Source organism: Marmota flaviventris, chromosome 6, assembly GCF_047511675.1.
Source record: "Marmota flaviventris isolate mMarFla1 chromosome 6, mMarFla1.hap1, whole genome shotgun sequence".
NCBI classification, from domain to species: Eukaryota; Metazoa; Chordata; class Mammalia; order Rodentia; family Sciuridae; genus Marmota; species Marmota flaviventris.
Genome location: NC_092503.1, coordinates 118,933,783 through 118,958,472, shown reverse-complemented (window position 1 = coordinate 118,958,472; position 24,690 = coordinate 118,933,783). Strand labels below are relative to the sequence as shown.

Sequence of the window (24,690 nt, the reverse complement as noted above, 5' to 3'; positions counted from 1 at the left end):
TCACTGCTGGATTCACAACCTGCCCAACATCTGGCTCATAACAGACATTTACCAACTCTCTGGTGTTGGAATGAATGAATGTCACTGGGCTGCAGACCATCACCTCCACTTCAAACCCTTTCATCAGCCTCCTGGTCACCCTCTCAGCCCCAGGTCTCATCCCACAACAGACACCCCACTCCACCCTCAAAATATTCTTGCCCCAAAATCCAAGCAGGGCACCACCTTGCAGGTCAAGTTCACCCTTGGCCCCAGCCCCACTCCCCCATCTGTCCCAGTCCCTTGACCACTTACCCATCACCTGACCCCCCCCCATGCCACCGTCAGGCCGGGCACCCTGTCATTAGCCACCCTCTGCTGAGAGCACTGTCATGGGTCCCTCTCTGCCTGCAGGACACCAGCCACCTCCTCCAGGAAGCCACCCGGTGCACACCTTGTCAGAACCGCTGGCCCCTCCTCCTAGCTCCCAGCGCTCACCTGCACCTCCACCGCCGCCTCCTGCCCCCACTGGAGCCGTGACTGATCACGTGCCTGTCACACCTCCCCACCCAGGAGGGACCCAGATTTTCCTCTGGCAGTCCCTCCCCTCCACCACCTGCTCCGGTTTCTGGCACAACCTTGGAGCTCCAGAAATATTTGCTGAATCAAAGGATCCAGCTCACACTGAGCGCAGGGAGCAGCCCTGTTAAGAGGGTCCTTTCCTTCAGGTCACTGGCATTGAGGGCTGCTCCAAGGACCAAGGGACCTCTAAGTGCTACTTAATCGCTGCACCTGGGAGCAGCGGGCCCCATGATGTGCTCCCCTCCCCTCAGGGCTGCCTGGAAGGAAGCCATTCACCAGGTGGAGAGGTGGCCAGGGCCCTGTACCACAGCCACACCCGGCCCCGGTGTGGCCACCAGCCCAGGGCAGCAGTCCCTGGCCCGCCCAGCTTATGTGGGCAAGCGCACATGTGGCCACCCCCATGGGCAAGGACAGCAGCCACCACACAGCCACCGCTGAATTATTTATTTCGTACATTGTTAGCGCAGCAGAGAGAGCAACCGTGTCTCCAGGCTTCAATTAAAATATCAAGGCGCCCGCGCCGTCTGCGCAGCCACATGCCCAGCTCCCCCCACGACGAGCTGGCGGAGAGAACCGCAGGGCAGCCACCAGCGCCCGGCCACCACGGCCCGCTGCAGCCTCCCGGGCGGATTCTGTTCCAGGACCATGGACAGCCGCCTCGGGAGCCCCGTGAACTTCGGTCCAGAGGCCCAGGCCCCGAGACACCTGCCAGCCCAGGCCTCCCCAAGGCCATTTAGAAACCGATGGCCTGAAGTTACCTTTGCAGTTTCCCACGGGGGCCCTGGGACAGGCCCTGCCAGGGTGGGGGCCAACCCTGCTCCTCCACCTGCCACCACCTCCCCAGACACCATAGCACCTGCGGGAGCAGGAGCCCCAGGTCCCTCCCGGGGTCCCTCCCAGGGCCTAGGAGGAACCCAGACGCATCACAACTGAGGCCACAGGTTCCTCACTCAGAAAAGGTAAAATTCAGCAGCCAGGCTCAGGCCTCCAGGGACGGCCACCACCAAGGGAAAGGGACTCTGAGGAGGGCAGTGGGTGCAGTGTCGGACACGGCAGGAGAGAGCTTTAAGGGCACACAGGTAGTTCCTGTGGCCTCCCAGCCTCCAGCCCAACCTGGACGTCCCCAATTCTGGGCCACAGACTGAGGATGGCTACGGAGCTGACGGAACTCGGGGAGCTGGCTGAGCCACAGCTAACTGGGTCACCCATGAGATTCACTTCAACGGCCCCCAGACTAGAACACGGGGCTAGTGAATTAAAGTGGGCGAGCTGGAAAAGAGCAGGAAACGCCAGACACATGGCGCCTGGCACTGTGGAAGGAGCACGGGCTTCAGTGACAAGCAGCCCTGCAGCTTCCGCTGCCTTAGGGACAAGCCTCAGTCTCCCCACCTGAACAACGGAGCCCGTGATACCGACTTCCTAGATGGCAATGTACATTAGATAACCTCTGCAAAACTACCAGCACATGCCAGCATGTAAATCCAATGCTGTCTTTTATTGAGCACCTACTATGTTCCAGATGCTGTAGATAAGAGCAGGAAAGAAGAAAGACACAGTCCTGCCTTTGGAGCCCCAGAGCCCCAGAGGCCAGCATTGTCCATGAGGATGACAGAAGAGGTGACATTTGAGATGGGCCCCAAAGCACAGGTAGGATTTCCAAAGCAAAGGAAAAGTGGCAAGAAGGTCCAACCTCTTTGGGAAAATGACTGGCAGTACCTAAAACACACACACACACACATACACACACACACAAGAAGCAAGCACTTACATCCACTTAAAGATACATTCGATCCCAGCAGCTTGGGAGGCTGAGGCAGGAGGCTCCCAAGTTCAAAGCCAACCTCAGCAACCTAGCAAGGCTCTAAGCAACCTAGTGAGACCCTGTCTCAAAACAAAATATTTTTTAAAAGATCTGGGGATGTGGCTCAGTGGTTAAGCACCTCTGGATTCAATCCCTGGACAAAAACTTAAAATCAGACACAAACGTTCAGAGGCGCAGCTTCATTCCTAATAGGCAAACACTGGGCTCAGGCCGATGTCCAGCAGCGGCAGAATGGATACATAAATCATGAACCAGCCACATAATGACACAATGGAATAGTACGGAACAATACAAAAGAGTGAGCCCCCCGTACCCCCGCCCCTTGGGTGGATCTCACGGGCAACGTGAACAAAGAAACCAGGGAGGAAAGACGCGCTCTCTGCCTCCCTGTAAGTAAAGCTCAGGCCAGGCAGCGCTAAGCTGTGCTGTCGGAAATCAGGCTGTGATTATCCTCAGGAGGGAGGGGTACTGGCCGGGAGGAGCTCCAGGGAACTTTCCGGAGCACTGGAAATGTTCTCTGTGCTGATAAGTCAGATAAACACGGCATTTATAAGAGCTTATCAGGGCCAGCACGGTGGCGCACCGCCTGTAATCCCAGCGGCTCAGGAGGCTGAGGCAGGAGGATTGTGAGTTCAAAGCCAGCCTCAGTCACTTAGCAAGGTCCTAAATCAACAGCGAGACCCTGGGTCTAAATCAAATATTTTTTAAAGGGCTGGGGGTGTGGCTCAGCGGTTAGGCCCTGGCTCATCAGGCAGTACGTCTGAAACGTGAATATTCTAGGGTGACAAGTTACACCTCAACCTTTTTACGCTGGGAAGGAACAAAACCGGGAGGCAGAGTGGCCTTCGGGGGCAGTCTTCTGAGGGCACATCAAACGCAGAGGCCAGCAGATGGGAAGCCGGGAGCCCAGGGACCCGGAGCAGGACCCCAGGGGAGAATGGAGACGAGGTGACAAGCCAAGCTGGGCCAGGCCCTAAAGGGCTTCCAAGCAATGCCAGCCGGGAGCCCCAGGGCCTTCCCACCTTCTCCCCGGCCCCCGCCACGCATGCCACCTGTCCACCATGAGGAGCCTGGGAGGTCACCACCCTCCCTGCCAGCTGGGTCCCCTGCCCGCCTGGTCCCCTGCCCACCTGGTCCCCTGCCCGCCACCTCCCTCAGCCAACATGCTCCATTTACAACCTTGCACTTAATTTCCAGGGTTTTGGAGGCTTTCATCCTGAGCAGGCATAAGTGACACCACGGTCCCCAGCCTCCAAGTCAGCAATTCAGCTGGGCATGTCTCTCCAGGCCCCCGTCCCACGTCCATGGCATCGCCCAGGACGCCAGGCTCTCCTCCTAGGCGCCACCTGCCGTGGCCGCCCCCCCCCCCCAGGGAGCTCACCTGAGCACCTGTCGCCCCCTCAGGAGCTGCTCCAGTCAGCAGGGCCCTCCCTCCTCCTGCCCCACCACCAGGCCCCCAGGCAGCACTGGCATGTCCCCTGGTGGAGAGGCCACTGTGAGAAAGCAGCCCCCAGACCCACATCCAACCAGCCTCCGTGGGCCCTGGCATATCAGAGATGCCACAGCCCCTGGGTGACAACGTAGCCACTCAACACCACGTTCCAGGGACGGCTTGAGGGTACTGGAGATGCTCAGCACGAGAGCCCGGTGCAGACACCGGCTACGAACCGGAGAGGATGCCATCTCAACTTGCTAAATTATACAGAAGGGCTAAAAGGAGGGACGCGAACACATCAAGGTTATCACCCTGGAGAGCGGGGTAATTGAGCCATTTTTACTCGCTTCTTTATGGGTTTCTGTTTACTTCCAAGTCTGCCACAGACATATTGGCTTTTACAACCACACCAGGAAGGAGTCCGGGGACATGGGGCCACGCTCACACATAGGGACCCAAAGCTGACTGTCTGTGTTCCGAGGGACCGAGGGAGGGCCCACTAGAAGGACCTGTTTGTGACTTTCAGGTACAGGTAGGGGCAGAGCTCTGGGGTGGGGGGCTGGGACCCTGATTCTGAGCCCACCTGTGGTTCTGGGTGGTCCCCAACACATTGACTTCTCTATTTCCTCATCTATAAAATAGGGCGGCCAGGGCTGGGGCTGGGGCTCAGCGGCAGAGCGCTTGCCTGGCATGTGTGAGGCCCTGGGTTCCATCCTCAGCACCACATAAAAATAAACAAATAACATTAAGGCAGGCTGTCCATCTACAGCTACAAAAAAAAGAAAAATAGGGCAGCTGTACTGACTACTTTGTAGATCCTATGGAATGACCAAAAAGTGACCGCAAGATTACAAATTGTGAACTGTTGGAATCAAACCTGAGTTTCCTCTTGACATTCTCTGCCAGGCCCGATGTCCCCACCACAGTTTCTAAGAGATGCCCAGGAGCCACCTGCGGCAGACCTCTGAGAGTCCAAAACACCATGGGCCACACTCAGGCACTGGACCCCAAGGTGCACATAAAATACACTTATAACCTGGACTGGGCACGGTGAGGCACACCTGTCATCCTAGTGACCTGGGAGCCTGAGGTAGGAGGAGGACAAGTTCAAGGTCATATTGGGCAACTCAGGGAGACTCTGCCTCAAAATAAAAATCAAAAGGGCCGGGGGTGTAGCTCAGTGGTAAAGTGACCCTGGGTTCCATCCCCAGCACCAGAAAAAAATAAACCTAAAACTAGGGAAAATACTACCTCCTTGTTCTACAGCAAAGGAGGAGGCCTGGGAGGGGCTTCTCAGTGAACATTTACCAAAGGAGCACGACAGTACAAACAAAAGCAAACCCAGGCCATCTGCTCCCTGGTGAGCAGGGAGATGCTCCTGGGGGTCAGGTGCCTGCCGCCTGGTGTCCCCACCCCGCCTGGGTTTGGAGCAGAGATGGTTTTTCACACATTGACACCTCTCTGCTAATTTTTTTAAAACCTCTTCCCTCTAGGTATTGTGGGAATTCACAAAAGAAATAGGCAATTCCACTCCAGACGAGCTACACAAGGCCACCACACAGAGACTAGGTCAGGACCTGCCACAGGCTGACCCGGGCCAGGTCCCCCTGCCTGGCTGGCAGCCGAGGCGGTGGCCCAGCTGCAGGACACCACCAAGCCCAGCCCTCAGCCCTCATTGATGGGACAGCAAGGTGGCCACATCTGCAGAAATGACAAGCACAACTGCACTGTGACCCCGCGCCAGGTCAAGGCCACCCCAGAGCTGTGCTTGGTGGCCAAGGCAGAGTCGCCCACGAGGCTTTCCTGTAAAAACAAAAGACTGGAAACCACCTGGGTCCATTAAGGGACCAGGGAGTGTGATGTAGCCACTCAAAAGAAAGGCCTCCTGCTGTGACACCGTCCCTGGGAGCGCTGCAAGGTCACCAAGCCAGCTGCTAGCTGCCAGGGAGGACGTAAACATGCCCCTGGCCTCCTCCTGCCCTGGCGCTCGAAGACCTCAATAAAGGGGCCACTCAGGCTCCACCCTGTGCGCAGGCCTGAGAAGGGCCCCCGCGGCTGGGCCAGGTCCTCTGGTGTTGGGGACACCAGGCCATGGGTGCTCTGATGACACTGTAATTTGAAAGACTGCCAGGCCTGGGGACACTCAGACCCCCAGGGCTGCTGCCTAAAGACCCCTTCTTTCAGGAGAGCTGCTTCTTCAAAGGAGATGACCCTCCCAGTCCCCCACACCCTCTCCCTCCCGCCAGGCCTCAGTGCTGGAGAGAGAAGCTGACCGACAGCAGGCTGCAGAGCCCAGGTGACAGGCCAGGTGGGCGGGGCAGGGCGGGGTGGAGCAGGTGAGAGGGCCTCTCTCCTCTTGTCAGGTTGTTGAACTTTCCTAATTGATTTTGTGTCTGTGTCCCCAGGATCCTTAGGACCGTCTTAGGAAACCACTTAAGCAATTAAGATAATCAAAGTACTTAGAAGGCACTTAACATTCCCTGCTCCAGACGCTCCAGCCACCCCCAACAGCCACCCCCAACAGCAGCAGCCCCGGGCCTCACTGTCAGGAGCCACCACTGCAGGGAAGTAGATGCCTGTCATGTCCACAGCAACTGCCTGTCACCCTCTTGGCCACAGCACCCCTGAGCCCCGGCAGCCTCCCAGAGCCTACTCACAAGCCAATCATGCTCTCTGCCACCAGGCCTTGGACTCACTGTCCCCTCCCCTGAAATGCCCTCCACGGCTGCCAGCTCCCCTCAGCCTAGCTAATGTGGCCCTCGAGTGTCCCACAGGAAGCCTTCCCTGCACCCCAGCCCCACCTCACAGAGACCAGCGCCTTCCAAAGTCCCAGCCCAAGGGAAAGATGAGCCGGGAGGGGCTCTCCATAGCGCCCAGGCAGGGGCGGGACCCTCTGCCACTAAATGCCAATATAAGAACCCCCAGGGAGCTTGAAGCAAGACTCGGCCCCAGAGAGTCCCCCCAGAGGGCGGTGCAGGCCCAGAACCTGGGAAACCCCTGAACAGGGCCCAGGGGGACTCCAACAGGGGGCGGGTCTCTAAGACAGACAGCCCCCTGCAGAACGTGGAGAGGGTGAGTTGGCAGCCCCCGGGGAGAGGTTTTACCCCCAGGAGCCTACAATCCCACTCCTGGGCGTGACCAGCAAGGAGCTCTTCCCCTGCTCAAGGGAATATGGGCAAAGATATCTGTGACACCAGAAAGATCCTTGGGAACAACTGGGTGACCACAGGAGAATGGAGGAGTAAATGCACAGGGGCAGAGTCCCACGGCAGAGCACTATGCAGCCAAGAAAAGGAACAAAGCAAACCAGCGAGCAACAGGCCTGAGGGAAAAGAAGCAAGCAGAAAGCACGTGATGTGCACCCTTCTATCAAGCTCAAAACACGAAAACCTGAACTAAGTATTATTGATGAATTTTTTTTTAATTGTACACATCCAAGACAAGGCAACAGTTGCTTCAAGGAAGAGAAAGGAGAGGGATGAGGCGACACACCCAGGGGCCTTCCAATAGACTTACAAAGTTTTCTTTCTTAAAATGAAGACAAGCTTTGCCAGTTACAGTGGCACACACCTGTAACCCCATCCCCTCCTTTGGTTCCCTTGTTCCTGGACCTCAGTCCTCTCCAGGCCAACAACTCAGGAGGCTGAGGCAGGAGGATCACGAGTTCAAAGCCAGCCTCAGCAATGGCGAGGCACTGAACAACTCAGGGAGACCCCGTCTCTAAATAAAATACAAAATAGGGCTGGGGATGTGGCCCAGTGGGTGAGTGCCCCCCAGTTCAACCCCCAGTTCCAAAGAAAAAAGAACTAAAAACATACAAACACCACACGCGTGCCTTGTGGCAGTGAGGAGTCCCTGGCGTGAGGCTCACCTTGGCGATGCCACCCCGTTTCAACAGAACAAAAGGGCGGCCTGGACAGCTGGGCACAGTCCACTCCCTGTGAGGCCCCCCTCCCACCCACACCCCCGCCCAGACCTGGCTCGTCCCCCTCCTGGGATCCTCCCTTGGGGTAAAGCGCTGCTCTGGCGGGGGACCCCCCTGACTCCTGCGAGCTTCCAGACCTGAGCTGGGGGGCGGCGTGGACACCGGCTCTGGAGGCCCCAGCAGAAGTTCCAGCTGCCCCTACACCACAGCCCCAGGGACAGGACCAGGAGAGAGCTCTGTCCACACTCGGTCAGGAGACACCAGAGGACCCATTAGGCCCCTCTCCACTCTGCCCAGGTGAGTGCTGACCCCTCCAGGGACCTCAGCCAGGCTGTTTGAAATCCCCTGCTGGCCCTTGGGGACAGCCACCCAGCAGGCAGTGGCCTCCACGAGGCCTGCTCTACCCTCACTGGACCAGGGGCAGGCCGAGCAGAGCATGGCTGGTCCTGGGTCACCCTGGGACCTGGAAGGTGACCAGAGGCCTGGAGAGGACTGAGGTCCAGGAACAAGGGAACCTAAGGAGGGGACAGGGTGAGAGTGCAGCCCCCTCGTCACGGAGACACCTTCCACGGCCACGGTTTCCTGAGTGCCCGCTGCACGCTGCCCTGTGCTGGTTCCACTAACATCTCACCTGCCCACTTTACAGACCGGAAACCAGGTTCAGAGAGGGCGAGCGAGCTGCCCAAGGTCTCACAGTCAGGCCAAACCCAGAATCTCGATTTCCCTGTTTGCAGCAAGTTCACACCCTTGCGAACAGCCTGACCACCCCCGCCACGTCCCTGGAAGTATTCAGAGCCGACCTCATGACCCCCGGCCAGTCAAGAAGAGCTCCGAGCTGTGCTGGGCCCCCCTAGGTCAGGGGCTCTGGAGGCCACAGGAGAGGGGACACCCTGCTCAGGAGGAGGTTCTGGGTGTCCGGGGGGTGCTACTGCCATGCCAAGGCCACAGTCAAGGGACAAGGCAAGTGGACACGCAGGTGGGCGGCCCGAGGGTGCACCAAGGGTGTCAGGCCCTTAACCACAGTCTTCTAGCAAAGAGGCCGTGCCATGCCACCCCGAGAAAGCCAGAGACAGACAAAGAGGGGACCAAGGGAGGAAGAGGACGGGGGAGGCCACAGAGGCAGACAGATGGGGGGGCTGGGGACAGAGGGACACGGAAGAACAGGGGCAACTAAAGGCACCTCCTCCTCCTCCTCCTCCAACGTGGCTCCGGGCTGCAGGTCCCCCTGGAACTGGGGTGCAGGCCCCGCCTGCCCTCCTCACCCACGTCTGGTCGTCAAGATGCTAGTGCATGAGGTGGGGGAAAGGAAGGGCACGCAGGTCACTAGCGGGAGGCAGGAGAGGGAGGCCTGGCCTGCACCCACAGACCTGGGGCCCCCAAGGTCGCTGGCTCCCCGCTTTGCCTGCCTGCCTGCCTGTCTGTCTCTGAGCATCAGGGACCGGGGGGAGGACCAAGAGAGGTCCAGCCCACTCCTCCCTGGGCATGCTCACAGGCCGCGGAGGGTGTGAGTGGCCCCACACGCCCCTGGAGGGTCAGCAGAGTCTTGCTGGATCCTGAACGGGGCCTCGAAGGAGGAGTCGGGCTCCGCCACCTGACGGCAGGAAGGGCCCTCCACTCCCGAGGGCCACGGCCAGGCGGAGGCCCAGGGTAGGCTCAGGAAAGCCCAGGCATGAGAGAGTAAGGAGTGGGTCCGAGCCCACTAGTCCAGAGACAGCAGCCACCTTAGCAAGGTCACACAGCAAGTCAGCAGCAGAGCTGGGCCCTGAATGAAGGTCCCCAGGCTACACAGGAGGCTTCACTGGCAAGGGGACCTGGAGCCTTCACCCAGGGGGAGCCAGAGACCCCACACACAGCAGGGTCACCCACAGTACAAAGGCTAGAGGGCCCAAATTGGCAGGTCCCTATACAAGGGGACTCAGGGACACGCACCAGAATCATCTCTTAGGCCAGCAGCCTGCCCCTTCCCCATCACCCAACTCTTGCCCTTGTCACCTGCGTCCCAGGAAGCCCCTGGGTGCTCTGTCAGCAGGAGAGGAGGACCAACACCACGAAGTCCTACTGTGTGCCCTTGTTCAGTCCTCACAATGCCTCCCCCAGGGGGTAGGAGCCACAGATGGCCCTGTTTTACAGACAAGGACATCGCGGTCCTGAGAAGGCCAGTGACTTGTCCAGGGTCACAAGAGCCCTCCTCCCACAGCAGCCCCTGCAGCAAGAAGGGTCCGTGGACCTCGGAAGCCCCTCCTCCCCCGTGAGGTTTGGGGTGGAGGGGGCAGGAGTCCCGCTGGGAGCACAGCAGACAGGAGGGGGTGGAGCCTCGGGGGCCTTGGGGCGGTGAGGCCTTGTCAGGGGGCCAGTGGGGCTGAGTCTAGAGGCCCCATAGCTGCAGGCTCTGGCTGTCCCTCTCCCAACAGATCCCATCTTGGTGTCTACCCAAATACGTTCCAGCACCAACAAATCCCAAGCTAAGGGCTTTGCACGTGCTACCATTTCTGCTGGGTGAGTATCCTCATGCCCATTTCACAGGTGAGTAAACTGAGGTTCAGGCCACACAGAGTAAACGTTGGACCAAGCCTATATGGTGATCAAAAGACAGAACAGTGGAAGAGAAGGGTAGATCAGGGCCGGACAGGCTGGATCCATGTCCAGGCTCCACCACTTCCTAGCTGTGTGACCTTGGGCACAATGCTTAGCTTCTCTGTGCCTCAGTTGTCAGTTCTGTAAAATGGAGATAATAACGTACATCTGCCTCTGGGGGTGGCTGGGAAGGGATTTTCATGAAGAAAACACATCCAGGTGACTCTGGGGCCTCCAGAGGGGACACTGGCTTGACCTTGTGGTAAGGTGGCCCTAACTACATGCACCCCAGATCAGGCGGCACTCACACAGCCCCCAAGACCCCAGGTGCCCTGCTCTTGCTGAAACCTGGGAGCTGAAGACGCCTCCCTGCATTCCCTGACCCTCCACGAGTCCCTCCAGAGGAACACTGTCTAAGTCCCACTGAGGCCTGGCATCTGCAGGGTGTCCTTGAGGTGGAGCTGAGTTCAGCAGGCCGCTACTCAAGGCTGCCGCCGAAGCTCCCCCAGATGAGCATCGCTGTGTTCCCCTAAAACTTTATTTAAACACCCTGAAAGTTTAATTGCATGTAACTTTCTCATGTCATGACATTGTATTCTGATTTTTTTCCAACCATTTAAAATAGAAAGAACCAGGTGTGCACACCTCTAATCCCAGGCACTCAGGAGGCTGAGGCAGGAGGACTGCAAGTTTGAGACTGGCCTCAGCAATTTAGCAAGACCTTCTCTCAAAATAAAAAACAAAAATAAAATAGAGCTGGGCACGTGGCTCAGTGATGGAGTCACATCCAGCCACAGGTGAAGCCCTGGGTTCCATCCCCAGCACCACTAAATAAACAGCAAAGCGAAACATACAGAGCTTCCTCAGCCCGTGGACCGTACAGAAACAGACTGCAGGCCACGGATCTGGCTCCTGGCCAGCCCTTCCCTAACCTGGGTCTGGAAGAGAAGCCAAGGACAAACAAAAAGGAACAAATATGTACATGAATGCAAATTGTGATGAAGGCCCTGAAGGAAGAGAATAGGGAGATGGAATAACTAGGGGCTGGGGGGGGGGCGGGGCTCTGAAGAGAGGCCTTTAAGCTTAAGGCTGCATGAGAAAGATCCTCCTTCAAACAGTAGAGGGAGAGAAGATTCCAGACAGAGAGGATAGCAGGTGCAAAGACCCTGGGGTTGAAAAATAGCAGGGCCTCAAGGAACATAAGGAGGCTGGTATGACAGGTGTGGGGCCTGGAGAGACAAAGGTCCGGCCAGGCCAGGCCATCAGGCAGGCGGCACAGGGGGGCACAGGGGGGCCAGGCAGGAATTTGCATTTTAATCTGCTAGGAAGTCCTTACAAGGCAGATTTCCTTTGGGTTTTAGAAAGATCCTTCCAGCTCCTGAGCAGAGCTTTGGCCGAGGGGAAGCCATGTGGAGCGGGGAGAGGAGGGAGGAGGTTCCAGGTAAGAGTCTGGGAGGGAGGCGGGAGATGTAGCCCCGTCCACGATGAGATCTGAGCTCAGAATTCCAAAAGCTGAGCCTGCGGCCTGTGCTGGCCAGGGGGAAGGAGGGGGTCGAGGCCAGCTGTCTCCAAGGGAGACGCCCGGGCTGCGGGAGGGCTGGGTGGACTCTCGGGGTCCCCCCAGTTGGGCCATGAAATACACGGAGGCCCACGAGCCATGTCCTCAATAGAAAGGCTGTCATCTAAGCCGCAGAAACTTCCCCCGGAGCCTGGGGCCTGGCACTGAGGGCTGGGACATCAGTCCCTGCTCCGGAAGAGCCACCGGCCAGCCCCGTGCGCACTGAGGGAGCCCCCGGGGCCGGGCTGCCTCCTCGCCCCTCCCGGCCCCACTGTGCGCCAGCAAAGAAACTCATTAGCCAAATGCAGAGCTGGCGCTGAGTCCCTTCGACCCGAGCGCGTAGCCCGTGGCAGGAAGACACAAGAGGCCCAGCAGATGGCGGGGACTCTCCAGGATCAGCCTCAAAGGTCACCGTCTGTCACTGCCCGCTGGCCGCATCCTCTTCTGCATCAATGGAGGTTCGCACGCTGACGCTGACTTCAGGCCCCACTACAAGCTGCGCGCCGTGACATTTCCCGTGGGCTGACTGTGTGCCAGACACCATGCACTCAGACCTGATCTTCGCCCCACCCCGCCTGTGAGGTTGCACGGATGCGAGTCCCACCTTACAAATGAGGAAGGAGGCAGAGGAAGGTGGGTCAGGTGGCCAGCCCCCAGCCCAAATCCTCCGCCTGCTGCGGAGCCTGTTTTCTCCACCGTAAGACGGAAGAGAGGCTAAAATGATTTCTGGATTCTGAGCTCTTCCAGGTCCAGAGTTTGGAAAGTGCTTCTTTGAGGGGTCTGCACTCTGTTCCTTCACCTTGGAATAATGGCTATTATCAGGGAAAGAGCCTATTGGCTCATTCTTACTATGGTGTCCATGACTGATATGATAAGCAGAGGTGAGTTAACTCAGATGGAGCAGGGATTCAAGTTCAGATCTGATTGGCTCCAGAACCTGGGCTGTCCCCCAAACATGGCATCACAAAGGCCACATCCTCTGGTTTAATTTTTTTTTTTTTTTTTTTGTACTGGAGATTGAACCCAGCTGGGCTTAACTACTGAGCCACATCCCCAGCCCTTTTTATTTTTTTATTTTGAGACAGGGTCCCACTAAATTGCTCATAATCTCAATAAGTTGCTGAGGCTGACCTCTAATTTGCAATCCTCCTGCCTCAGCCTCCTGAGCCGGTGAGATGACAGACAGGCGCCACCACACCACCCCCCAGCAGCAAGATATTTTTCACACCCGTCACTACTCCCTGTCCTGGGAGAAGGGGCCCAAATGAGGATGAAGGAAGGAGGCAGGGGCAGTGAGGTCGGGGATGTCAACTATCAGAATACGGTCTCCAGAGTCAAGCCTTCAGGTCCCCAAAGAGAGCCTGGGTTCCTGCCTCACTTCTAACTCAGCTTATTTCCACAGGCTGTCTGCAAGGAGCCAGGCCTGGGAGCAGGGGACTGGATGCAGCCCTGCCCTGTCACTTCATCAGGGCCCGGTCCCCACATCTGTACAACAGGGAGGTGGCCCCGTCCAGCTCTGGCGCTTGCAGTTCTGCTCACATCTGGGCCCCGACTGCACCCCCTGAACATTCTCCAGCAGGGAATCACCCCTCTGCCCCACCCAGACCTCCCCTTGGGGCCGGGCACTGGAAACCCAAAGCCACAGTCACAGCTCCGGCCAAGCTCCCAGCAGGGCCTCCTCCTGCCCAGGGCAGCAGGGGTTGGGGCAGGAACACCTGGAGCAGACCCCACTGCCCCCCCAGGGCCCTCCCTCTGCAGAGTTCAACCTCTGGGCCTCTGTGAGTGGCTTTCACGATTCTCACCCAGCCTCTCGTTCTACCAGTTTAATTATTGAGGAGGACTCTTGTCACCAGCCTGGAACATTAAGGCTGTTAAAAGGGACCCAGGGAAGGCAGACCACAGCCGGCTGGTTCCTCGGGCTCCCTCTGCACTGCCTCCCCCTCCCAGCAGACCCCCGCTGCCCACTCCTTCTCCCCCCCCCCACCTCTACCTCTAGTCCCATCTCACTCTGTACTGCTGGGGGCTGGGTCCCCTGCCCCAACCCACTCCTTCCCTGTGACCTGAGGAAGTGCAGGCCAAACGGAGCCAGGCCACCTTCATACCTGACCAGATGGACACTGGGCTCGTCAAACACCATGGGACTCCGGCCCTTCCCCCACCCCACCTTGCCATGGGGAGAGGATGGCACAGAATCACAGTCACTGCCTGTCTGGGGTCCTGAGCACCTGTCCCAAAACAGCTGTGTTCCCAGGAGCACGCTCTAAAGCCTCACACTGAGAAGGACCATTTTTTTGAGCTTTTGCAGGTATCAAATGACCTGACCTCTCAGCTCCTGAGAGCCTGGCCACCTTCTGGAAGAGGGGAGGGACCTTCACTGATGTCATGGCTCTAAGCGCTGGGCCCAGGTGCTTTACCATCTTTCTGCAAGACTCAGGTGTTGAATACGAAGATCAAATAAGGACCCCCCAGCAGCCCCTAGCATCGTGGCCTCCTGGAGGCTGGGGTCTGTGCCTGACAGGGGGACAGGGGGCCCAAACCTTGACCCCTCTGCTGGATGCCCCAGGCCACCTCCCCTCCCCAGGCCTGGGTGAGGCAGCTGAAGTGCCAGCCCAGCATCACCAGGCCCCGACCCTCCTGCCCCTGCGTCCACCCCAGGAATGGTCCAGCTACCCATTCCCAAACTGTCCCCCGAGGAACCCTAAAAGATCACCCTGGGCAACACAGTCCCCAGGGACTGTTCAAATTGCCCACTGTGGGGACAGAATTGCTTCCAATCCCCTGCTTCCTCTTTGAACCACATGCAAATTTGGCATTGTTCATAATGCATCCATTTGTTTTAAAATTAAAATCATGTTTTCATCCAGATCATCAAATAAAACCAACAGTCCAGGAAAAAGGACGGTACTTGAGGACCACATGGCTCTGCGGGGACACTGCTGATGGCTATGTGACAGGGGGGGCTGGCCTACGGCTAACTCCTTCCCCAGCCAGAGCTAGTGACAGAACAACTCAAGCCAGCTCCTACTCCCCTGACCGGCACCCCATCCCCAGCCCTGCCACCACCTCCCCCCAGCCCCTACCCTGACCTCCAGTGCAGACCCTCCTTTCCATTCATCACACCCTGAGATGCCCCCAGGTACTGATGCATCCTGGGAGTTAGGTCAGAGGGTTCCAGGAAGGGTCTGGGTGACAGGGACCCAGCCTTAGCTCTTCCCACCCTGCACGGTGCCAGGCAGCTTCTCCCAGTTCTCTGCCAACTCTGGAGACAGGGGAGAGGAAGGGCCAACTGCAGAGGCCAAGATCTGACAGCCGCCTGAGGGAGGGACCCGGCAGCTTCCCCTCCCCTCCCCCTCCCCCCCCCCAGCCTCTCCCCCTCCACACTCATACCGACACCAACACGCAGAGCAAACGAGGCAGGCTGAGGGAGAGAAGCGGGCACATAATTATTGGTAAAATGCTTGTAATGTTTTTCCCTCTCCCCGGTAGCTTTCAGTTGTTTTAGCAGCTTAGCGAAGCACTTGGCTCCAATTGAATTGCAAATCAGCAGCTCTTGCCCCGGGAAGAGAGGAAGGGAGGCGGCACGGAGGGGGCAGGGCGGGGTTCCAGAAGGAGAGGGAGAAAGGTGTGTTTGGAGGAAGGGCAGAAGGAAGGCCCTGGAAGAGGGGGGTGCTCAGTGCAGGGCCCGGGGCCCAGAAATGGAGACGCAGCTCCCGGCGCCCGCGGCCTCCTCTGCAGGCTCTGCAGGCTCAGCAGCCCCACACCCTTCCAGAAAACCAGGACGCGGTTTCCAACACAATCACGGGCCGGGAGGGAGGCCACCAGGGGCTTCCTCAACTACCCAGAAGAAAACATCCCTTCCCTGGGAATTGCAATTATTTGAAAACAATGTCAAAACAAAAGTCTTGCTTTTTCCTCCCTGCAAACCTCCAGCGTTCCCACTTCCGCTCTCTTTTCATCCGCCTGCCCGTCCTTCTCCCCACGTGTCTGTCTTTTCATCTGTCTGTCTGCCCATCTCCTCCTTTCTTCTGTATTACCTTCCTGGTTCCAAGTTCCCCGGGGAGGCATGGAGTCCCGCCCGGGGCTGCCATTGGCCGCTGCTTCAGCACCATGGTCAGCACCATGGTCAGCGCCGGCGAGCCGGGTCCCTCCGCGTGGCCCTCGCGGCTGTGCCCACGCTCTGATCACGGAACAGGACAACACACTGAGGCCAGAGGACTGACCCCCGCCCTCAGACAGGCTCCAGGTGAGACTCCCGAGGAGGCAGGAAGGGAAGAGGAGAGGAGAGACACGGGCTGGCTAGGTCCCCCTCCTGGCCTTGGGGGACTAGGGCGGTTGGCGGAAGCACACCTCCAGGCCCCACCCCGGGCACTAACCTTAAAGAGGCGCAGGATGTTGGCCACCATGATGGAGACCGAGCTCCCTGAAGCACCGATGACACCCACCACGCGCTCGGGCTTGGTGATGATGGGCGGGCCACCGCTGCCACAGCGGACCTCCGTGCCGTCCTTCTCGATGAGCGCCTGCACAAAGGTCAGTGACTGCTCCAGGGCATGGGTGTCCCTCGAGCAGGTGTCCAGAATGCGGGCGCCCAGCGTGATGTTGGGCAGCAGGTCCGGGTCATTGTTGATGCGATCCAGGGCAAAGAGCATGGCCTCCAGCCGGTGGATGCCCTTCTCCTTCTTGAGTTCTCCACAGGCCTTGCCCTCCGAGCCCCGGCCATGCACTGGGAACAGGCCTCCCAGGGTGATGTCCCCGTCTATGCGGATGGAGTTCATGTGGGGGTGGCCTTTGGGCTTCCCCAGGGAGGAAGGCACCCAGGGGCCGTAAAGGCTGAGGAGCAGGCAGAGGGGCAGCCGGGCCCACCACCAGCCCCAGCCTCTCTTTCCAGGCATCTCGGAAATACCTAGAGACCCATGAACGGTGGCCCCTCCTAGCCCTCACAAGCCCCGGGTCCTCCAGCCTGGGTGCGCAGGGGCAGGCTGCTTCAGCAGTAGGGTGGCCAGGGGTGGCCAGCTGGGACAGCCATGCTGGGGCTCTCTCTGCCCTCCTCCTTGTCACCTGGGCAGTGCTCAGTGGCCCACACAGTCCAGGCCCACAGACGGCAGGCAGGAGCCGACGGGGCAGCAGGAACACTCTGATCCCCAAGTCCTGCAGGCCGGATCTTCATGGATGACTGTGGAAGGGTGGAGAGGTCCTAGCTTGCGTATCCTGGCATCAAGGAGAAACCAGCTCCAGTCCTCTCCTACCAACCAGAGAGAGAGAGAGAGAGAGAGAGAGAGAGAGAAAATATCAAACACAAGTCCAGAGAAGACATTAGCTATTCTGATCTCTCATCAGGAGCCTGGGAGAGGGAGATGCTGGAGGTTATCGCCAAAGACTCCATAAATCTCCTCTACTGGGTTTCCTCCCAGCTGCGGCTCAACTCTGGTTGAAATGGGAGAGTTTGAGGCAGAAATTAGGTCACGTTTGAGGACTGCCCAGGGCCAGTGCCCACGGCCATCAGAGGCCCAGGCGTCAGACAGCACACTTCCTAGGAACCGCAGGAAGGGCTGGGGAGGAGGCCTTCCTCAACATGCCTGCAGGAGCCAAAGAAAGAAACCAGCTTTGCTGTGCCCAAACCCATTTTAGAGATGAGGAAACTGAGGCCCAGAGAGACTCCCCAGGCTTCCCAGCTCCAGGCTCTGGAATCGGAGACTTGTTGACTCTTTGGGGACTTAGAAACCAAGAAGGCAACAAGGGGTGGCTGTGGTTCCCCAGATGAGCCCAGCTCATGCTGAAGGCCGGGGAAGGCCGAGGAGAACAGGGATGTGGGGTTCTGGATTTTCCTCCTGATCCATGAGGACATGGGGGGCCCTCCACTCGCACGTTCCCACCCAGCGGCTCAACTGTCCCAGGCGGAGGATAAACTCCAGCGACTCCTTTTTGCTCCCTCACCCCTTCCTGACTCTCTCTGTCTCTCCTTTCTGGATCACCCTTCTCCACTCCCCACACCCCTCCCTGTGAGTGGGGCTCAGGTTACGGCCTGAGCTACTGCACATTATTATGATCGTCGTCATTATTATTGTTGTTGTGATTAAATATTTATCTGCAAGGGTAGAGGAGAGAACACCAGCTCTGCCTCATTCTCACTGCTAATTTGGGCTAATTTCCCCCGGGGGTTCCTTCCCTTGCCCAGGCTCCCTGCCCAAAGCCAGCAGCCTCCTTCCCTCCACCTAGAGAGTCAGGGAGTCAGGGCTTGGCTGGGAGGCCAGCTCCCGAGGCCAGCTCCCAAGTCCCCTTCCCCAGGGGTTGGACAAATGCAGACCAGGATGCCTCTTGGCCATTCTATGCCTCAGTTTCCCCAGAGAGCTGAAAAAGGATTCGTGTTTGGATTGAGAGGTTTCCCCAGAGACATGGCACCTCCATCAAGGCCAAGTGGAGGTCTTGGATCCAGCCCCGCCCCACCAATATCCCCCCCACAAAGGCCCTGACTGCTCCAGTTCTGGGCCAAGAGGAAGGAGGGACATGGTGTGACATCCCAGAAGCCAGCCTCAGCTCCTGGGCTTCGGCCTCTGCAGACCCTCACCTCACTCACTGAAATGGTCCCTCCACTTGAGCTCCTCAGGAGCCAAGAGTATGGCTACTAATTCCCTCTAGCCACACTCTGCGGGCAAACCAGTGGCCTGAATGCAAATCATGGCTCTTCCAATGTCACCCAGCCAATCAAGATGTGTACAGGTTTGCAGTGGCACATGCCTGTAATCCCAGCTACTGAGGAGGCTGAGGCAGGAGTACAGCAAGTTCAAGGCTGGCCTCAGCAACTTAGCAACGCCCTGTCTCCAAACAAAAAATAAAAGGGGCTGGGAATGTGGCTCAGCTGGAGAGCTCCCCTACAATCCCCAGCCAGCGCCAGACAGAGAAAAGAAAAAGAAAAGCTGGTGTGGAAGCCAGCTCAGCCACCCAGGGAGCTCTGAGGGAGTCCAAAGATGATTTCATAATGCCACCATCTCCAGGAACCAGTGACCCAGGGCTGAAGGCCAATGCTTCCAAAACCCAGGGGATGGGGAGGCCAGGTAGGTGGAGCCCACACCGTCTTGTGGATGAGTCTATGAGATCTCTTTCCTAGACAGAGTGAAAGGAGGCGGGCGCTGGGTTGCTAATGCCAGCACCAGGCAATTCAGAAAAGAGAAACTGGAGAAACCCCTCCACAACTCCAGTCTGTTACTACTGTGCAAGGCACAGCCTGTCTGGTCCTCAGTTTCAAAATCTGTAAAATGGGTGAATTGGAGCAAAATCCAGTCTAAGGGCTATACTTCCCCTTGGGCATATTTTCTGTCGTCATAATGATGGTAGAATCATCAAGAAACCTATGTACAGGCAGGGTTCAAGGATACTAGACTTCCTGCTGCAGGTAGGAGAGAGTCTACTCAAGGAGACACTGTCTGTCTGGTGACAGGGCCCAGGGAGCCAATGGCTGTGCACAGTTGCCTGCCGGGCACCACTCTCGGTGCCTTCCTTACGTTTTTCCGCCCTGTGAGCCGTGTGGTGTTTTTGTCCCCATCTCACACTCAAGTGACAGGGAACCGGGGGATGTGAGGGTGTGCAGGGTGCCCACACCCCTGCAGCTCCCCGCACTGGACCAGCCGGCCAATCCTTCAGTCCCTGCCAGCCCTGACGCCCTGTGAGTTCATGATTGGTTTCCATGAATTTCAAATGGAGGGATCTTGGCATGGTGACAGAGTGTGCCACAGCAGGGCAGACTCAGCCCGGGAGGCCGACGCGCAGCCGCTTCAACAGTCGGGCCGTGCTCAGGCTTCCAGATCCTTCGTGGGGGCTCGGTGCTGGCTTCCCTGTGAGGCCTGCGCACATCCGAGCTGAGCAGTGGGTGCACACGGGGACCCACGGGCAGGAGGCCTTGGAGAGGACAAGGGCAGACACCCGCAGGGTCAGAACCAAGAGCCCCGAGGCCCAGGCCCTGCCCCAAGCCCCTCAGATCCCTGCAAGTCCTCCCTCCTGGGGCCTGGGTCCAGCCCCTGCCCGCAGCAGGGCCCACACCAGCCCTCGGTCCTACTGGGCCTGCCTTTCTGAGCTCCTCCAGAGAGCCGGGCAAACCGCTGCCTCTTTTAGCCTCCCCTCCTGCCTTTGATCATGTAACAGGAACAAGGGGAAAGTAAAAATACCCTGAGTGAAAGAAGCCAGGAGAGCAGGGGCGGGGGAGGCGCCCCGTGCTCCTTCCCACCGCTGCCTCCACCAGCCCAGGAGGGGGAGCAGGCCGGGGCAGGAGGGGGTCCTTCTTTAAGTCCTTTCCCCAGTCCTTAGACTCTCCCCACCCCCTGGCCAAATCCAAAATAGCCAGGGAAGCTCAAGCCTGGGGCAGTGAGTGGGGGCCTCCCCAGGGAAACCCCAGGACAGCTGCAGATCCGAGCCAAGCCCAGCTGAGGGGGGCCTCACCCCACTTTTCTTTTCTCCCCCCCTCTATTCCCTGGTTCCTCCCCTGAAGGATGAGGGCCTAGAAGGAGCAGGGACCAGGGGCAGAGGGGAAGGGAGGCCATCCTTCCCTCTCCACACAGACAGCTCACAGGCTAACAGTGTTTTCCAGAACATTCTTTTCAGTGAACGGGGACATGGGGAGAGCTGGCAAGCAGCTGCAGGCTGCCCCTTACCCCTCGGCCACAGGCAGGGCAGGGGAGTCCCCAGCCATGCCAGCTGAGGGCCCCCTGGCACCTGAGGGAGGGCCTGTGGGGGGGGCCTCGGGGATCGCTGCTGCCCTGAGGAGCAGGCTCTGCCCTCCCCAGCCAGGCCCGAGCCAGGCAGAACCACAGACCACAGAACAACACCAGATCTGAAGGGAACCACCGAGACTTACTAAACCTCCAATTATTTTTCACTGAGCTGCTTTTTATTCTTCCAAAACCAACGAAATAGAACAAAACCCAAACAGTAGAATAAAGAGAGGGAAGAGCTTTGTACCTTGCTCCTCAGGGTTGGGGCCAGAGCCAGAGACACCGTCTCCTGCACTTGGCCTTCTGAGGGCCTTCCCACAGGAGACAGGCGGGTGCCGTCAGGGTGGCCAGGAGCGCACCCCACACCTCCTTCCCTGCGTCTTGCTCCTTTATCCTGTGGCACCCGACCCCGTCCTCTCGCCTCCCATCTTACCCATATCCCACAGCACCTTTCACCTCTAGTCACCCTCCCTGTGCAGAGCCCAGCCCTGCCCAGGGGCTCAGGAAGCTCTGGGACTGCGAGATGGTGGGCAGAGCAGGCTTTGGGTCTCCTGAGCTGTCCAGACGCCTCGTGGGGACGGTGAGAGGGAACTGAAGGGCTCTCCCCTTCCTTCACCAATGGCCTCTCTTTGCCACCCCCTGGCTGGGCAGAGGTGTGGTTTGCTGGACAGTCTCATCCCAAATGGACAGGGCTCAGATCCTGGTCACCTGGAGCCTGTCCGCCAACCCCAGCTGCACAGCAAGCCAGGCCCAGTGTGATCCCCACCGGCATGACCAGGGGGCACCTCCCAACCCTAGAAGCACAGCCATCCCCCACAGCCTACGCTGGCATCCCCAGCAGGGTGAAGTGGACAAGGGACATGAGGGGAGGTGATGATGACCAGCCCTCCCAGGTAGCCCATCTTATTACAGGAGTCTTTTCCGGACAATTCTTCACCACAGGGGCCAGGTTCTAGTGGTGGAGCTGGGGACAGGGTTTGGGGCAGTAAACTCAGGACTGATGGGCTGGGGTGGAACCTTTGACCCCCCGGACCAGCGAGGACTCATTCTGAAGAGCAGCCCTGCTCTAAGGGGGCTCTGGCTCCCCAGCCTCCTTCCCTGCGCCCCCCACAGGCTGACTGGTCTCCCCCACCTGCACTGGGAGCCCCTCTGAGCTCTAAAACGCAGACTCCACTCCAGCAGCCCCCCTCCCTGTTCTGCCACAATAAGAGCCTGACGCAGAGGTGGCCAGTTCTGTGCTGGCCACGGGGTGAGATGCACTAGAGAAATACGTATGGAAGGGAGGAGGGGCGGGAGGAGGACCTAATTCCCTAGCTTAATGCCAGTGGAAACTAAGAAGAGAGCGACTTGAAATCGAGTGTCCTGCCGTGCCCAAAACTATGATTCCCTCCCTTCAAAAAGCAGCTGAGGGCTCCTCCTCCTCCAGGAAGCCTGCTCTGATTTTCCCAATTCCCATCACCTCGGGCCCCTGCAGAGCCTGCCATGTTGTTTTTTGACCCTGATGACCTGGGAACACACTAAGGGTCATGTGACAAGCACCCTTCTCATCTCTGCACTCCCTGTACCCAGTTCAAGGCCCAAAACACAGAAAACACAAAATGAATGACAGTCAAGTCCCTGCCCAGCGCCACCACGGCAGCCGCACCAGGACGGAGGCCAAGGCAGGGGACCTGCCGCGGTGCTTCCACTCCACCAAGGGAGCTCGGGCCTCACAGCAAGTTCCCAAAGCTGTGGTGTGGTCCCATGTAGAATGTGACCCCTTCTTCCACCACCATTTGGTCTTTCATTCAAATGTGGGCTGAGCGCTCGCCATGTGACCCCGTTGCTCTGGGGGTGACACAGCCCACTCACACCCGTGGGCCCAGGGGAGCACTGCGTGGGACTCTTCAGGGGATCCAGGCTGTGGAAGATAAAGTGGAAGAAGGAACGACCCAGAGGGGCTACTTCACAAGGGAAGAATCAGGGAAGGCTTCTCTGAGGAGGTGACACTGACCAGAAATTACAAGGCATGGGCCTCGTAGATAGAAATCTGGAAGAAATACATTCCAGGTACAACAGCAAGTTCAAAGGCTCTGAGGTGGGCATGGGCTTAGCTTCAGTGCTAGGAAATACAAGGAGTCTGGCTACCTGGAGGGCGGTGGGAAGGACTGCAGATGGGGTAAGGCAAGAAATGCCACCTAGCCAAGACTAAGCAGGCCCTTATGGGCCACCAAGTGGATGAAGAAATAAGGGGCTCCTCGAGGGCTTGGAGCATGGTGACAGACAGGGCCTCTCTTGAAACCTGAGGCCCATAAGGGCAGCTACCTGTGTAGGCATGGCCGCTCAGGACAGTTGGAACGAGCCTCACCCACTGCTCCAGCACTGGATCACCGCAAGGTTAGCACAGGTCACAGGCCCTTGTCCCCCAGAACAGCACAGAACACACCAGCACTGACCTTCCTCTGCTCCCAGAGCCAGGGGCCGGCCCCCACGTTCATACTGCCCAGGTCTCCACCATCTAGCAGACCTCCTTGTCCACGTCGACCCCCAGCCTTCCTTCCCACCCCAACTCCCCCAGCCCTCGGTGACACCAGTGTCCCTCACTTTCCAACACAGAGCCCAAGTGGGCAAGTGTCTTTGTCTGCAGCTGGTGCTATTGTGAGCTTCCCACCCCACGGCCTCCTCCTCTCCTCCCTTCCCTGTCCCCCTCCTTAAACTGCAGCTCCCCAAGCCCAGCACTGCCCGGGACACCTGGCGCCGCTGCCTTGGCCCCACCCACAACCAGACCCTACTGTCCTGCACAGCCATGGATGTAATGCAGTGCCCAGGGGCCACACCACAGCCAGGCACCAAGACGGGGCAGTGAGTGACATCTGAGGATCAATCACCCACCAGAGCTTCAGAATCCAGGTCAAGTCCCAATCTCCATTTCTATATTTAAACTTCAAATAACCCTGTAGTGAGAACAGTGTTTTTACTAGAAGTCCTGCCCCACACAGAAAGCAGGTCCAGCCCAGGGAGTGGAGGGGTGCTATGGGAGGCCAGGTATGGGGGACCAGGTGGAACCCAGAGCTGCTGGTCTCAATGCAGGTGGTGGCCCAAACCAGGAGAGCTCCTGGACTCTGCCATCAAAGGGCCCCCTCACAACCAGGGTGGCCAGGGCCTTCTCCAAGGGAGCTGGGTGGCTTAACCTGACCCATGTTGCTTGGCCCCAAATGGCATAGGCTGTCATTAGGGCTGTCGTTTCCCAATTACTGCTGATAATCTCTACCTTCATTGAATGGGGTCCCCATAATGTCATTATGCACTGCGTTCCTCAATTTATTTAACGTACGTGTGTACACATATATTTATGCCTCACTGCAGCCTTGAGATTGCTCAATGGGGAGGTTAATAATAAAACATTTCGACAGGAGGCATCAGCTCTAATTTAAGGGGTGGTTTTTACTATCCTTGTGGTATTCATTTTTCCAAGGAGCCAAAAGACACAGGAACAGGCTGGAACAGCATCTCTTGGCCCACAGGCTAGGAGGCAAGGCCAGGAGGCAGCCAGCGCGCTGAGCTGGCCACTTCTCTAAGCAAGTTCCACTCCCTGCAGGCCCAGGCCAGGAGAGAGAGGCAGGGAAGTAGGGGACAGAAGTCACCAGAGCCTGTAACTCCTGCACTGGCAGGGACAAAGGAAGCTGGTTGGGAATGAGGACTCACCAGCCCAGGGAGGGAGAGCAGCAGAGATGGAGGCCAAAGGGAGACAGAGGAGCCCCACAGAGTGTGACCAAGCCCTCCCACGCCAAAGGAGTGAAACCCCTGGGATTTTGGAGGGTCCCAGGCAACAAGGGCAGAGTTGGCACTCATGGAAATCAGGGTTGAGTGGCAGTGACAGGAAGCTGGGGTTCCCCTGCCCCAGGCCCGCTGCCCAGCAGACAAGTCCCCACTGCCTCTCAGCCTCCTGCCTCAGGTGGGCCCACCCACCCAGCCAGCATCTCTTCCGCCAGCCCCAGCGAGCAGGGCCCCAGCCCAGATGCCAGCTCCCCCACAGCCTTCTCCAAGCGGCCACGGCGGCGGCCACTCTGCAGAAGTGAGATAACCTTCCAGCCGGCAGCCGGCAGGCCCAGCTGCCCAGGCTGCCAGCGGGGC

At 58.4% G+C, this 24,690-nt stretch overlaps 1 protein-coding gene across 2 annotated transcripts in view; it reads right to left on the bottom strand.

The window, feature by feature from the left end:
- The window catches only part of Grm4 (glutamate metabotropic receptor 4), a 90,522-nt gene extending 73,755 nt beyond the window's left edge, over nucleotides 1-16,767 (bottom strand). For both annotated transcript variants that reach the window (XM_027943670.3, XM_071613946.1), the window contains exon 1: nucleotides 16,249-16,767. In XM_027943670.3, the coding sequence (XP_027799471.1) occupies nucleotides 16,249-16,767 (519 nt within the window). The remainder of the gene's footprint in view (nucleotides 1-16,248) is intronic.
- Between the last annotated feature and the right edge of the window lie 7,923 nt (nucleotides 16,768-24,690).